This window comes from Protobothrops mucrosquamatus, unplaced genomic scaffold (assembly GCF_001527695.2).
Source record: "Protobothrops mucrosquamatus isolate PMUCROS unplaced genomic scaffold, P.Mucros_1.0 scaffold807, whole genome shotgun sequence".
Lineage (NCBI taxonomy): Eukaryota > Metazoa > Chordata > Lepidosauria > Squamata > Viperidae > Protobothrops > Protobothrops mucrosquamatus.
In genome coordinates this window covers 313,128-328,693 of record NW_015387072.1, presented here as the reverse complement: position 1 = coordinate 328,693, position 15,566 = coordinate 313,128, and the positions used below count along the sequence as shown (strand labels likewise).

The window sequence follows — 15,566 nt, the reverse complement described above, 5'->3', positions numbered from 1 at the left end:
TACAGACTTAGAAGAACCTGCCAACTTGGTGGCATAAACTTTCTGATAGTGGATGATATCAGTTCAAGCCTGATGCTAGGCTGCTTTTCATTCTAGATGCAAATGGACAAGGGCATTCAATGATGGGAAGTATGCACAGAGAGCTGTTTCCATTAGCTTATGGTGACTCGTATGAGCCCTAACTGAAATGTTGCTTTCTCATCCAGATGGAGTCCTGCTGAATGCATCAATTCTCCCCTTGCACAGGTATAGATGGAGACAGCTAAAACTGTAAACTCTGGGAGCCATTCAAGACCGCTTTCCATTCAATTTTTAATGTTAAGAGCAACATGAAAATATAAGACTGAAAATAAAATTCTAGGATTATTGCCATGTGTATACAATCATGTTTTTTAAAATACCAAAGCACTGTTTCTATTTATATCACAATAAGCTCAACTTTTAATTCAGTGCAGCTTGTTTCTCTCTCCAAAATATATTTTTTTCTATAAAAATACACGAAATTCCTTTTGGTAAATGGGTTGCCATATAAAAATGTAAGGTTAGACAGACAGACAAGACATTCCTTAACATTAGCTTGTGTGGATGTGGAGAAAATCCATTAAAATTCCCAAGCTCAAAAAGATTTCCAATAAATCAACAACTTGCCTCCAGAAGTTGTGAATGCTCCAACACTGGAAGTTTTTAAGAAGAGATTGGATAACCATTTGTCTCACATGGTATAGTTTTTACTGCCTGAGCAGGAGGTTGGACTAGAAGACCTCCAAGGTCCCTTCCAACTCTATTATTCAGTAGCCTGTCAATATTGGCTATACATAGCCTAATTCCTCTTCTCAGCCAACAAATTTATTAGTATAGGCCAATTTACGTAATTTAGATCTACAGAACACAAATAGTTTCACTCCAAAACAGTTCACATTTTAGAACAATCCAGATCACCATTTAAGCACTCCATACACAAGGGTGCCTCCGAGCTGAAATACAGAAAAATAAATTCTTGAAATAACAATGGCTAAAAGCAGTCAAGATGTCACAAATAAACAATCAGCTTTTATTTTATTTTTTTGTATTATAAAACATGTCAGATTTTTGGCAAATATTTTACAATTTTACTCCATCCTTATTTTAAGAGCCTGTGAACAAGTGTAGTTGGTAGCTGGGGGGAAATGGGGGAATGTCGGAAATAGAAAGATGAAATTTTAATGGACTTGCTAAAAAAAAAAAAAAAAAGGGAAAGAAGAAAAAAAAAAACAGAGAAGAGTATCCCAGTCCCTCCCACCAAATTAAAAATCCAGTTTTTACATTTAATTCCACTATCCAAGAGACCATGGGATATAAAGCAGCAGGCGAAACTCAGCAATTCTGCTGTGAAAAGCCATTAGAAAGAAGAAGGGGACATTCTCTCTCTTTTTTTTCTTTAGTAGGGTCTGTTACGTTGATCATTTCTGAAGTCACTTCTGGAAAAGAGGAAAAAAATATTCAATTCTCACACTTAACTTCCTTGTAATATATACAAAGTGTACCAGGGGTAGTCAACCTTGGCTCTTTTATGACTCGTGGACTTCAACTCCCAGAATTCCTGAGCCAGCTAAGCTGGCTCAGGAATTCTGGGAATTGAAGTCCACGAGTCATGAAAGAGCCAAGGTTGACTACCCCTGAAGTGTACAAATCTAGTTGCTGCATGTGATTCCTAATAAGGATGTTGGTATTAGTCACAAGCAACAGAGTCAAACCATCAAGAGGTAAGGGGGGAGAGAGAAACCTGGTCTAGTTGAAAGTCCTGTTCTTCCAAAGAGACTTCTGGTTTTCAACTCTGCCCAGAAATAAACTCAGAATATCCTAACTGGAAGAATTACAACAACTAGCAATGCTAGTAAAATATAGTCTGAAGTTTAAATCAGCTCTTAATTCCTCCTTTGCCTATTTAAAGCAGACAAAAGCATAATACAGCCATTGTTGCAATTTTTTAAAGATTACCCAACAGATCCAGGCTTCATAACTGAATGATATCCTAACTAAATACATTAGCATATCTCAAAAACTTTTCCAAGTTTTGGCATATCTGCAAAGGAAGATCCATAAACAGAGCTGCACCTACATCTATCTATTCCACCAACAAATTCTAATATAGCTTAATAATCATAACTTCTTAAGTAACACAGAGGGGCATATTGTGGATCCTTTCAGCCATGTGGCATGACCCAGGAAGAGAGTCTTTTCTGTGATGGCACCCACCCCATGGAATATTATCCCTAAAAATCAGATTAGTCCTGACTCTGCTGGCTTTTTGCAAGACCCAGAAGACATGGTTTTGCCGAACGGCATGGAGATGTGGAAGTGTGGTGGAGCGGGTATAGTGCCCATACTGATTACTTTCATGATGGGACTATCTGCTGCATATTTTAGATATTTTATTACATTTTATATTCTTTTATATATCTTTACTGTTTTCAAAGCAATGCATTATTCTTTTAATTTGTTATGTAGTTTTAATTGTTTGTAAGCTACCCAAAAATGAGTGACTATATAAATTTGAATAAATAAAACAGGAGATTGTTAGCAATAATTAAATAGAAAGGTATACAACTTCACTAATAAACTGCTAATAACAGCTGGATTTGTTAGAATGCAAAGACCATTTATTAATGAGGTAGAACATGTGGCTTGATATTTTCATTTTGCCAAAGCTTAGCTGTGCCTGGATGGGAACTTGTACTGAAGAACAGCAGGAAGTAAATAAAATAAAACCATGAACTAAAAATAAGTCCCTGAGGAATTTACAATAAACCCAGAACCAGTGCTTATCTACCCTGAGGATTTAAGGCTTCAGACAAAGTGCAACTGGCCATTAATGGTCCAGGATCAACCCATCCGTTATTCCAAGAAGCTAAGTTAGCCAATACAAATCCCCACTTTTTATCCCCATGATCATCCTATGCAGCAGATTATCCCAACAGAACAAACTGCCCAGTGAGTTTCAGAAACCCAGCTTGCTTCTACCCCATGGGTGTGAAACTGCCGGCCCATGGGTCGGATGTGCCATGGTGAAACCGCACCCACCCCATTGCCGGCAATGGAAAAAAAGTTGCAATACATCACGACACATCACATGGCGAGTTTGACACCCCTGTCCTACCCCATTCTGGCTTATGACAGAAGCACATTTTATCTAAAATGTTTCTGGTGTGACTAAAACCAAAACCAATCAACCTCTCCCAGAAAATCTGGTCCCTAGTTTCATTATAAATCACTCCTTTGAGCCTGTCTCCTACTAGGTAGGTTGACATTCTAGAATGAACCAGGCAGCTTTCACTGCAGGTGGGTCTCTGGAGGCCTCCAAACTTTCTCCATTACTGAACTTTAATCTAATACATCTGCCAGTTCTCTGCACCGCTTGGAGAAAAAACACACTTCTGTAATTCTGTAAAAATTCAGTACCGACCTTCCTCCCATTTTGCCACCAAAGCCACCGCCCCGGCCACCACGGCCTCTGAATCCCCGATCACCTCCAAAACCACCTCTGCCACGGAAATCTGCAAAGAAGGAAGATAAAACAAAAAATTCTGAATGTCACTCCAGCCAACAACATTCCCCCATTTTTAAATGGTGGAGTTTTCACATACCTCCTCCAGAGGGACGCCCATCATCCGGTCTGGGCTCATTACACTGATTGCAGGAATTCCGGCGAGCAAAATTCATATTTCCACAGGTCCTGAAAAAGACCAGGAAACACCTCTCAGTAATTGCTAAGAGACTAAGAGAGAAGGTAAGGGCTATATACTCAATAAATTTTACACAGGTAGTTCTCGACTTAAGATCACAATTGAGCCCAACATTTCTGTTGCTAAGATTTTGCCCCATTTTACAACCTTTCTTGCCACAGAAACGTGACCATGGGGATGCTGCAATGGTTGTAAGTGTGAAAAATGATCACAAGTCACTTTTTTCAGTGCTGCTATAACTTCTAGCAGTCATTAAATGAATTGAATAGGACTGTCTGTATAGCCCTTATTTAGAAACATTGATTTTTGCTCCTCATCTTATTAGACTCCAATTCTCATTCAGCTATAATAGTTTTGGTATAACTACTGAGTCCTGATAATGGACATAATCAAACAAAATAAAGGGGAAAAGTGCCACTGCCCAGTAGTAAGATATTTGAGTTGCCAAATGGTTCTCTGAGTAAAATATACAGCATCTGGCAGAATCTCGCTAACCGGTCTATTACTGAAAGGTTCGCCCAGGGTCAGATCTGTTTAATACTTGATTGAGAAACCACTAGGGACTGTACACCAGAAAATTTGGAAGAAAAAAAATCTTTAAAGAGGGCAATCGCAAACAACTTCTATGCTGTTGTCTCAAAAATTACATGGATTGGTCCATGAGATCAGCAGGAAGGGAGCTCAAACAGATAGAAACTAGCAACCTCTGAGTGACAGGTCAAACCCTTCTAGTTAAAGATACTAGATTAAATCAGCTTCAAACTGCACTTTTGAACAATCCTGAAAAGCCTATTAAATGGGGTAGGCAATTTGATGCTCCTGTCAGATTCCCTGTTCCATTTGAAAAATTCTTTTCACTGGAAAAATAAAGTTAGCATGCTGCAAAACATCTAGCATCATTTTATTTCCAAGAATGAACTTGGAAATAAAGATCCTTAGGAAATAAAAATGATGGGTAATTGCAGGCAAGTGCTTAGTTTGGAATCTTGCACAGAATAAAGGTGTAGATAAACCAGCTGATTTGAACAATCTCGCTAGTTTATATTCTGGATTTTTTTTTCTTATGAGTGATCAACCCCCACAACCCTTAGCAGCTATTTTGTGAACAGAGAAGCCTTTTGTGGCAGCCATTTTGCTGGAATTTCCATGCTACCTTTTCAATATTCCAACTGTATTCATTGTCCCAAATAATCTACTTTTAGACTAGACTAAGTAGTTCTAGGCAACCTCAGTATAAGACTGAAAGTGACTTACGGGTTAGGACAAACCCAATCACCACTTTTGGGTTCTCCACCTCGTCCCTGGAAGCCCCCTCCTCTTCCAAAGCCCCCTCCACGTGAACCTGCAAGCACAATGATATTACAATTATAACAAAGAAATGGGTATGTGGCCCTTATGGCAAAGACTCACATTATACAGCATGAATAGCCTCTGACATCAAAACTGGCCAATATGTACCAGCTGTTTGGTCAGGGATAATCATGAAAACAGGTTGGGCTGAAGTGTTGCTCCCATTCTCGGGGAGAAACTCAGATGAACAACCCAAAAAGGAACTGCACCACTGGACTACAATGTAGAAGGGATCTGGATCGGTTACTACCTCGGCGTCCACCACCACTTCCACTACCTCCTCCTCGCAGGAATTCCGGCCGTCTGGTTGCGAAGGAAACCCTGATAACACTGCCATTGAATTCTTTTCCTTTAGAGGGAAGAATAGAGATCAAGAATAAATCGAGTGGCCCGCTACAACATGAAAATGAAATGTTTAAATACTGAATCCAAAAAACTACACCATGCAAAATTGATAATAATGCAGAGTTCACTTATGCTCAGTCACTTTTTATAAGGCAATCTTCCCTAACCTGGGGGTCCATCTAATGCAGCGGTTCTCAACCTATGGGTCGCGACCCCATTTGGGGTCGATCGACCATTTCACGGGGGTCGCCAAGTAAGGCTGTCCGCCATTTTTTCCCCTTTTCCGGCGGGTGCCTTACCTCCCTTGAGCTGGGCCAGCTGGTGGTCGGCCTGCTCCGTCTCTGCCGCTTGCCAGCTACGCCTCGGCCGGCGCAGGGGGCGGAACCACGCATGCGCGGCGCTCCCGGGCAGGGAAAGTCCTCGACTTACGACCGGTTGGGTAGTCCTCGACTTATGACCGGTTTAGTCCTCGACTTACGACCGGTTGGGGGTCGTGGCATTAAAAAGGTTGAGAACCACTGATCTAATGGACTGAACTTCAGTGCTGGCCAGGGAAACCATTTCCCACACATGCATTCCATTTCCACAGAATCCACCCTTGCTATAGCAGCAACAGCCTTTATTATTATGTTTTTAACATTTTATTTGTATACCCCCCAGAATCCCTCTGTGAAGGAGATGAGAGGTTTCCAAATATTGCCTGATAAATAAATGTGGCTTAACAATTTTACAATCTGCCTATAATGAGACATTTCAGTGCTCATGTTTTAATTGGTGGGCAAGCCCTATGGGACAACCTTACCATCAAACCAGTCAATGGCGGCCTTAGCAGATGGAGGATCATCAAAAGATACTGTTGCTTCTCCCTTTGGCTTGCCCGTATCCTTGTCTGTATACAGATTTATCATAAGTTTACCTGTCTTTTTGTTTGTCTGGGAAAAAGAGAGAATTTTTTTTTACCATCCATGTAAGAACCTAATAATCTAATAATGGTGAATTCTGCCATGAACAAGATCACTTCTCCAACTCCACCATCCTTTGCTGTCCAAACTCTGTTCCTTCAAAAGATCATCCCCTCTCTCCTTTTGCACTTGTATTGTTTGGCATTGCTTACTAGAACACTTATGCAATGCTATCTTTCTTCATTTAAATCTTTCCTCAAAGCCTATCTTTTCTATGAATGTTAAAATGAATGCCCATTGTAGCTCAGATGAAACAGCTTTCCTTTTTACATTGTCTCTACTTGTCTCTGCTTATTCAGTGGTCTCTCATAACCAATTTTAGACTTGATGCTCCTTGAAGTAAGGACCTGTCCTTACTTCCAGATATGCTGATGGAATGTATAAACATACAGAAAACTGTGGCCTATTTTCAAGCCTCCGCCCTCAAATTTCCTGGGTATCAACAACGGTAACAATACAGAAAGGAAACAATCTAGAAAATAGCCTATAAAGGTATGGCAGAGACCTAATAAGTTAATATACTTTGCAGTTCCCCATTTGGGCAGTATTGTTACAACGACCATTGGAAATGGAATTTCTATCACTAAATCTCCTCCACCCATATACCTTCCCAGTCCCTCTGTGCTCATACCATACTGGTTACTTGCGCACCCCTACGCACCCTCCCTGACCCAAGCCTCTCACACTCCCTTGCACACTCCCTGATCTGCACTGCTCACTCTCCCTGACTCACATACCTCTTCCACACCCCCTAGCACCTGAACCATGCCTCTCTCCTCCCACTTCCCCTGCACATCCGTAGCTTCCTCCCACACCCAGAAGCAGTTTAGAACTTTCAACTTCCTGCCAGCTTCCCCAGACTTTGGTTGTCGCAAGCCATTTGGAAGTTGCCTCAGCCAATGATGGAGGAATTCAGTTAACAATGCAACTAGGAGTATAGGGATTACCATTGCTAAACTATGCGATTGTGCTTTATGACCATATCGCTTAGTGATGGAAATCCTGATCCCAATTGTGTCAAAAGTCGAGGACTACCAGACCCAATGGAAGAAACCACTTATACTTTACACCAGGGGTGTCAAACTGCCGGCCCGTGGGCCGGATGCGTCACGTGGAAGCCGCGCCCACCCCATTGCCGGCAATGGCAAAACCGGCCAGATACGTTGCGCGACGTCACATGACGTCGTGAGTTTGACATGCCTGTTTTACACTCATTCAGAAAGAACTGACAGCAAGATGGAGAACATGGATAAAGGCTGCTTCACAGTGCTGGAGATCTGCCAAATCTGAATCCAATTACACATCTTTTGTTAGAAATACTGCCTTTTAATTCAAGTTCACATTCTGATAGCCCACATAATTTGAGTGTGTCTCAATACTGTTTTTATGTATTTAAATATTTTGATTCCGCACTGATATTCTCTTTTTAAATACTTATTGCTCCTTGTTCTTTTCTTAGCCCATATTAGCTGATTTGCCCCCTTTTTAAAATTTTACCACCTTAAATACCTTAATAACACCTATTTGCTTGAAGTAATCAGCCACTTGATCAGGTGAAACATCCTCTCCAAGTCCTTGTACAAAGATGGTGTTGTTATCAGAATTGTCAGACTCTGAATCTACATTGAAGAGAGCCTGGTGTTATTTTTAATCAAAGTGTGTAGCAGTAGCTGTGCAAAGTATTACAATCTTTTTTTTCAAAATGTCCAAGAAAGTTAATTTCATATGTCAACCAGTGAGTCTTTATTCTTTGCCCCCTCTGTGTACTCAAGAGAATTAAATCAAGACATTTAAACTGCATCAAGCTGAGAAAATGCATATACAGTATAGATGCACAGAAACCAAAACCAAAGAACTACCCATGTTTAAGGAAAACCATTATGAATAATCCACTCTCAATGCAATTTTTAATCAGAAATATTAACATTTGTTAAAAGGTGCACAATTGTGCAAAAATATTTTTCACCCAATGCTACTAGTGACAATGAACAACTAACAATTCAGAACATTACAGATTCTAAATACAGCAGCTGGACTGTTAAATGGATAATGCTTTTTGCAAGAATTTGTTTCTGATCACAATTTTAAATTTGGGCCAAGGCACGTAAAACTATAAGCTTGATTAATTGTCTACTTCAGAGGCATATACATTAATTCTGAAAAAGCACCACCATTAAAAACATCATGTCACTAAGATTCCTTTCCACAAACTGATTGCATGCATATATTATTAATTCAGAAGTCAGCTGAAAAAGTCATTTGCAAAGAATGTTAATTTATTTATTTTCTTGCCACTATATTTGATCTTTACTTGTAGTAATTTGTTTTTATGCATTGTCAATCTAACATATATACTGCTTTCAAGACTTTTTTTTCTCATTAAGCATTTTGCTATTTAGTTCAAAATACCAAACAAAATAGTTAGATGAAAAGTTACCACTGCGCTATTTCAAATAACCCCCTTTTACTGGAATTAAAAATTCCAAAAATGGTTTGGTATGTAATCCTGCTACTCAATAGTAAAAGACCAACTAAGGCCATTCTAATGTATTTCTTTGAATTCTGTACAACATTTAGGAAACCTACATTTTTACCAAAAGATCATATTACTTAAGACTAGAAAACAAAAGCCATTCTGCTCCTCAAATAATCGCAAAACACCCTTCCTGGATTGAGGAGCTACATAATCTAGCATCTTTTTTTCTCCAACAGTGATAAATCAAATGGCTCTAGAAAGTTTACAAGGAGGGTTAGAACATAACAGCCATTATGTGTGCACCTTGAATCTAGTTCTGTCCTCCTTTTTGTCTTAAAGCCATCTAAGACGATGCATTTTATCAAAAGTAAACTCATCTCTTTCATTTTACTACTTGATTTGTATTCAACAGGGAACAAAGTTTTTTTTAGCCTTTCCTTTCCTATCACTTATGGTATTTAATAATAGTACAAGTTGTTTTGTACCAAAGGAAACCGTGTTTGTTGACTGGGGTTACATATTGTGCAAAGAAATGATTTAATAAACCATGATTTACAAACTACAATTTTCAGGTTTAAACAGTAGGTTTATTTGAATTTGGTTTAGTGTATTACGTGAATCTACATGGAGTATTAGTATTAGTCCTCCAGAATTTCAGGATAGTTTCGTTGCTGGCATTTCCTGATAGGGCTGGGAAAGGAATTCCTAGCAGTTCAATGATTATTCCAATTTGCCCTAGTTTTATTCCAGTCTAATTAAAGGATTACTAATGATGCCAAGAAAACAGAGTGACATCATGAAGGAAATGGCTGAGTTAACTGCAATTTTATCCTTTCCAAAATACTATGAACAAGCCTGCTCAAATCTGCCACAAATTTGGGGAACTGGCCCAAGACTGGAAAATATCATCTTCTATAAAACTAAAAGAGATAATCATAAATCTGTGTATCATATATGGCTTCTACATTTACCTGCATCTGACTTTGGCCCATAATCCCTTTGACCTGTGAAACAGGAGAAAAAAAGCAATGGGTATCTAAGTAACACCACACACAAAGGAGAATCAACTATTCGATCTTGATTTAATTAATATTAGCAATAAGATATGTGACACTGAAACCAAGAAATTGCAATTAAGAATGATATAAGATTTTGCCCAAGAAGAAAACCAATAATGGTTTCTAAGCTGAAGAGTGCCACACAGGTTTATGCTGGCGGTTGGTTGTCTTGTAGTTGCTGTTGTCCATATAACTAAGCTCTTTGCCACAAGAATTCTCTCACTAAGGCAATGTGCTTAGAAGATTGTTTGTAGATGCCATCTGAAGCCAACTATGAGTTGCCAGAAAAATCATTTCATGCAATTGGGAAATAAAAAAATGAAACCAGGAATCCCGTTTTTAAAAATGTATTATAAACACTTTTTTTAAAAAAGCTAAGCACACACACACACACCAGCCTCAGCCCAAACAGGAAAAAAAAATCAAATGCTTCTAATGGATAGAAACATGAAAACACAGTATTCGGTGGCTCATTAGGGGTTGGGATTTTTTGACACCTTTTAATATAGTTTCCACTTTAATAGTTTTTTGATGCTCAGCACTTACCACCATAATTTTTGAAGCCACCTCGGTCACCACCACTGCAGAGGAAAAATTGAAGAAATAATTTCTCCTTTAAGTCTTGACATGCTGAGCCCAAGGCTCAAAAGCTGCACTTACTGAAAATTTATTTACTGCATGTTCTATAAAAATAGTCTAATTTGTAGTATATACTTTTTTTTTGCACCACACAGATTAAACAAGGAAAATAACTTTCTGCTTATGACTGTACTGTAGTTGACATGACTATAAGATGGCTGATTTTTTTTTTACAAAAACCCCAACATCCTACTGAGTATTTCACTGCAGAATTCCTCTTGTTCACATAGTGTCAAACTTCCCAACAATGTGGTGAAACAACAAATAGTCAATTAAAATGAAAACTGAATGCGTGCTTTACGTGAAATTTGATTTTTACAAATTAAGTTTCTAAATCTGCAAGCTATTTTAAGGGGGCATATGCTTTATTTCACTGTATTTCTAAACTAATAGCATCCAAAGTAGTAGCATTCATAGAAATGGATCAAATCCCACTTATCCTCAGTTAAGAACCAGAGGGCTTACCTACTTAAAAAATCTGTTGAGAGGTTTCAGTTTAAAACAATATGCACGGCTTTGAGCAAGGGGGAGGAGATAAGCCATCATTAGTTATTTAATGAAGGCCGGTAAAAAAAGGGCAAAAATATCTAAATTTTTAGGAGAAAATTCTACCCAAGCCCTTTATTATCTTTATGTATTTATGAAGACATGTGAAAGATTATCAGATAATGTGCAATCACTAATCAATTCATTACTTACTTGAGAGTAAATTTACAAACAAGGGAAAAATATCTCAAGGCCAAATCTGGCATCCTTGCATTACAGTACTATTATATAGCATGTCTGCATCAAGTAAACTGAGTAATATGGACAGAATCAGATACAGTAAAGCCATTTTTGTCTGGGGAATTTTAAGCATGAATCTTTGGTTCTGCGGCACTAAGAATACAATTAAGTTCTACAGTATTAAGAATAGGATTGACTATCAGAAAACAACAAAGATGATTAGGGGACTGGAGGCTAAAACATATAAGGAGCGGTTGCTGGAATTGGGTATGTCTAGTTTAATGAAGAGAAGGACGAGGGGGGACATGATAGCAGTGTTCAATATCTCAGGGGCTGCCACAAAGAAGAGGGAGTCAAGCTATTTCCCAAGGCGCCTGAAGGCAGGACAAGAAGTAATGGGATGGAAACTAATCAAGGAGAGAAGCAACCTAGAACTAAGGAGAAACTTCCTGACAGTTAGAACAATCAACCAGTGGAACAACCAGCCTCCAGAAGCGGTGAATGCTCCAACACTGGAAGTTTTTAAGAAGAGACTGGACAGCCATTTGTCTGAAATGATATAAGGTTTCCTGCCTGAGCAGGGGGTTGGACTAGATGACCTCCAAGGTCCCTTCCAACATCATCCTCATCCTCATTATTATTATCATCATCATCATCATCATTATTGACAAGAATTGGACTAGATGACCTCCAAGGTCCCTTTCAACTTAATCATCATCATCATCATCATCATCATCATCATCATCATCATCATTATTATTAAGTCTGGATACAATGAATTCCAATTATTATTATATATATAAAACTGTTCTCAAAGGCAAAATAAGGTTGTCTAAAATGGCAGTGTTGTTCATTCAGCATTATAGAATGGTTCAATTTAGTTAGCGAAACAGAACATAAAATTATATCATTATAAATTACTATTTTAATGCTCACGATCTACGTTTCTATCCCTCTATTTGTTTTTGTTTTTTTAATATATTTTTTTATTATTTTTTAACAAGCATAAGTCACTCAATAATTGGTAAACAGTGTGTTGTCTGGGTTACCTTTGTAAAAACACTCCTTAACAATTGATTTCTATAATCTGTATTCCATATATTAATTTTAATTGATTTCCTCTTTCCACAGAACATCCTTTTTTGCAAACATTAATACAATTCTTATTGTTTTAATAAATGACAATTAAGTATATAATTTTTCCAATATTCCTAAAAAATAATCATCATAATAGTACATTTCTATACTAGTTGCCTTATCATCAATCCTGTTACAATCCTTATTTTAGTTTGTTTCTCCCACCAAATTCTAAATATTTTTACTAGTAAAGGTTTTCTCAACAGTTAGTTACATTTACATTGACAGATTTAATTCTGTTTTTCCCATATAAGCCATCTCACATTTTTAGATTTCTTAAGGAATAGATAAAAAAGAGAGAAGAAAAAAAGAAAATAATTTGCATCCAAATTATAGCTAAACTTTCTTGTCCTCTTGGGCTGCCATTATTCTCCACCTCCTGATCTGGCAACATGTTTTTTATCTCAAACTATAGCTACTCCTTTTCTTTAGCTGTTCTTTGTACTGGTAAGACACTGCTGGAACTCCAACAGTTTTAGAATAGAATACAACTGGAAGGGACCTTGGAGGTCTTCTAGTCCAGCCCCTTGCTCAAGCAGGAGAACCTCTACCGTCTCAGACAGGTGAATGTCTAGTCTCTTCTTAAAAATCTCCAGTGATGGAGCGCCCACGATTTCTGCGGGTAAACTGTTCCACTGGTTGATTGTCCTCAGTGTCAGGAAGTTTCTCCTTAATTCCAGATTGCTTCTCCAACCATTGTTTCTCGTTCTTCCCTCTGGTGCTTTGGTGAACAACCTGGCCCCCTTATGGCAGCCCCTCAGATACTGGAAAACTGCTATCATGTCTCCCCTATTTCTTTTCTTTAGACTAGCCAAACCCAAGTCCCGTAGCCGTTCTTTGTATGTTTTAGTCTCCAGGCCTTTGATCATCTTAGTTGTTCTTCTCTGAATTTTTTTTTTCAAACTCTCAACATCTTTTTTGTGATATGGTGACCAAAATTGGCTGCAGTATTCCAGGTGTGGTCTTACTAGGGTTTTATAAAGCGGTACTAATACTTCGCATGATCTTGATTCTATGCCTGTTTATACAACCCAGGATTGTATTAGCTTTTTTTGGTTGCTGCTGCACACTGCTGGCTCATAGTCAAGTGATCGTCCTCTAGGACTCCAAGGTCCCTCTCACAGTTACTGTTTTTAAGCCAGGTCTCGCCCAATCTGTATTTGTACCTTTGGTTTTTCCTGCCTAAATGTAAGACTTTGTTTTTCTCCACATTGAAGCTCATTCTGCTGGATAGGGCCCATTGTTCAAATTTGTCAAGATCTTTTTGGATCCTGAGTTTGTCTTCTGGGGTGTTGGCTACTCCTGTCAGTTTGTTGTCATCTGCAAATTTGATGAGTTCCCCTTCAATTAGAATTAGAAGTGTTAATTCTGTAGCTGAATAAATGAATGACATAAACACTTCACAGTTATATAGTTTAGAGAGAGATGCTTATTCTGGATATTAACATACGCTTAGGGCACATATATGAACAGAAGACAGCATATCCAGAAGAATGTGGATTTTAATATAGTAGAAACCTTTAAATGAGAACTGAGCAACCTACAAATCCACAGACATTTAATTTGAAGCCTCAAGATTGGGTAAGCTAAATATTTCAGACTTTTTTTTCCCATGTAGGGGTAGTTAAAGGGCAAAATGCAAGAATTAACTCTACAACATTTCTGGGAACATTTGGCCCTGTATTTCCACCTATCCATCTCCCAGATCTTAAAATATTAGTACTGTCTTTCAAGTGATATCATAGCATCACTAGCCAGAACCAGAGCAGCCCTACATAGGACAGAAATAGGAAGCATATCCTTTAGGCCAAAAAATAATACTCCATTTCACTCTTGTTTTAGCTATCTCTTCATGTCTAAGTCAATTTGCTTTTGCCAATTCTAAAACATTAATTTAATTCTGCATATTTAGGGGTAGCTTGTAACTTCTGCAAAATATTTTACAGTGCCAGTTAAGGCAATTAAAGAACAAAGCATCCAATTGCTATGTTAATTGTCTCTATTATTTTAAAATATCCACTACAAAAAATGAAGTTTCCCAATGGAGGTCAATTGTGGTTTTTAGGTATGTACATACAGTACAAGAATGCTTTTTGTCGCTTAGTGTGAAAGATGAGATTCCTATCTTATTTACTATTACTATACACTAGTGATTTAGTGCTTCAATGACTGGCTGATATTGATGGCAAACAAAAGCTAGCATTTTGTTGTTGGTCTATACATATTCTCAGGTTATATTTCTTGCACTCTGTTAATCTGATTCTCAGTTTGATTTATTTTGTTCCCTAGGATATTACCACCCACATTTAGGTAAAGCTTGCACTTAAAGCCACTTCATAAATTTACTTTTGTAGACAAAATATATGAAGTCCTTGGACTTGGTGGTCTCTCATTAATTATTATTTAGTCTAAGACATTTTAAAAACTACTGATGAGGAAAATGCAAGTTTAAAAAAAAATTATAATTGCCATCAAGCATGTGAATGTGGCTCAAGTTTCTCTGGCTCAAAGCGACACGGCAAGGCAAAAAAACCAAGAACAAACTGTAGACCTTTTTGGCATTTCTATATAAAGCCCAGGCTTGTATCAAAGTTATATCCCTAATACAGCTAGTACTGTTTAGTCCAGGGGTAGGCAACCTTGGCTCTTTTATGACTCGTGGACTTCAACTCCCAGAATTCCTGAGCCAGCCATGCTGGCTCAGGAATTCTGGGAGTTGAAGTCCACAAGTCATAAAAGAGCCAAGGTTGCCTACCCCTGGTTTAGTCAAAGCTCCTGAACATCTTTAAACAGCAATGCCAGGAGCTCGGGAGTTTCAGCACGCAAAACATGCACTTTCATCATTGAGCTATGACCTCACATTAATTTTAAGAGGCATCATAATGTCAATTATATTAAGCAAACCAGTTAACTGGTCAAGAAAAGAATTTGACTGGCAGATTACTAAAGAGAGGAAAAAATAGATGAAGTAAATACCCTCCCAAAACCATCTAGATATAATGCTGTTTTCCCCAATCCAATTTAATAAATCAGAGATTAAGCGTTGTTTCCTTTTTTTGCAACATTCTGTGAGATATGTGCCATTTTTATTTTTTATTTTGGGGGGGGGGGTAAAGAGTAATCAATGGTTGGATAAAAGCAAGAGATCAAT

General features: G+C 38.1%; 1 protein-coding gene across 2 annotated transcripts in view; it reads right to left on the bottom strand.

The window, feature by feature from the left end:
- Nucleotides 1-796: 796 nt before the first annotated feature.
- The window catches only part of LOC107290037 (TATA-binding protein-associated factor 2N), a 31,683-nt gene continuing 16,913 nt past the window's right edge, over nt 797-15,566 (bottom strand). For both annotated transcript variants that reach the window (XM_015818877.1, XM_015818878.1), the window contains 9 exons: nt 10,460-10,494; nt 9,827-9,859; nt 7,889-7,998; nt 6,220-6,349; nt 5,323-5,421; nt 4,977-5,064; nt 3,624-3,712; nt 3,443-3,533; nt 797-1,457 (listed from right to left, as the gene is read on the bottom strand). In XM_015818877.1, the coding sequence (XP_015674363.1) occupies nt 1,418-1,457; nt 3,443-3,533; nt 3,624-3,712; nt 4,977-5,064; nt 5,323-5,421; nt 6,220-6,349; nt 7,889-7,998; nt 9,827-9,859; nt 10,460-10,494 (715 nt within the window). In that variant the 3' untranslated portion in view covers nt 797-1,417. The remainder of the gene's footprint in view (nt 1,458-3,442; nt 3,534-3,623; nt 3,713-4,976; nt 5,065-5,322; nt 5,422-6,219; nt 6,350-7,888; nt 7,999-9,826; nt 9,860-10,459; nt 10,495-15,566) is intronic.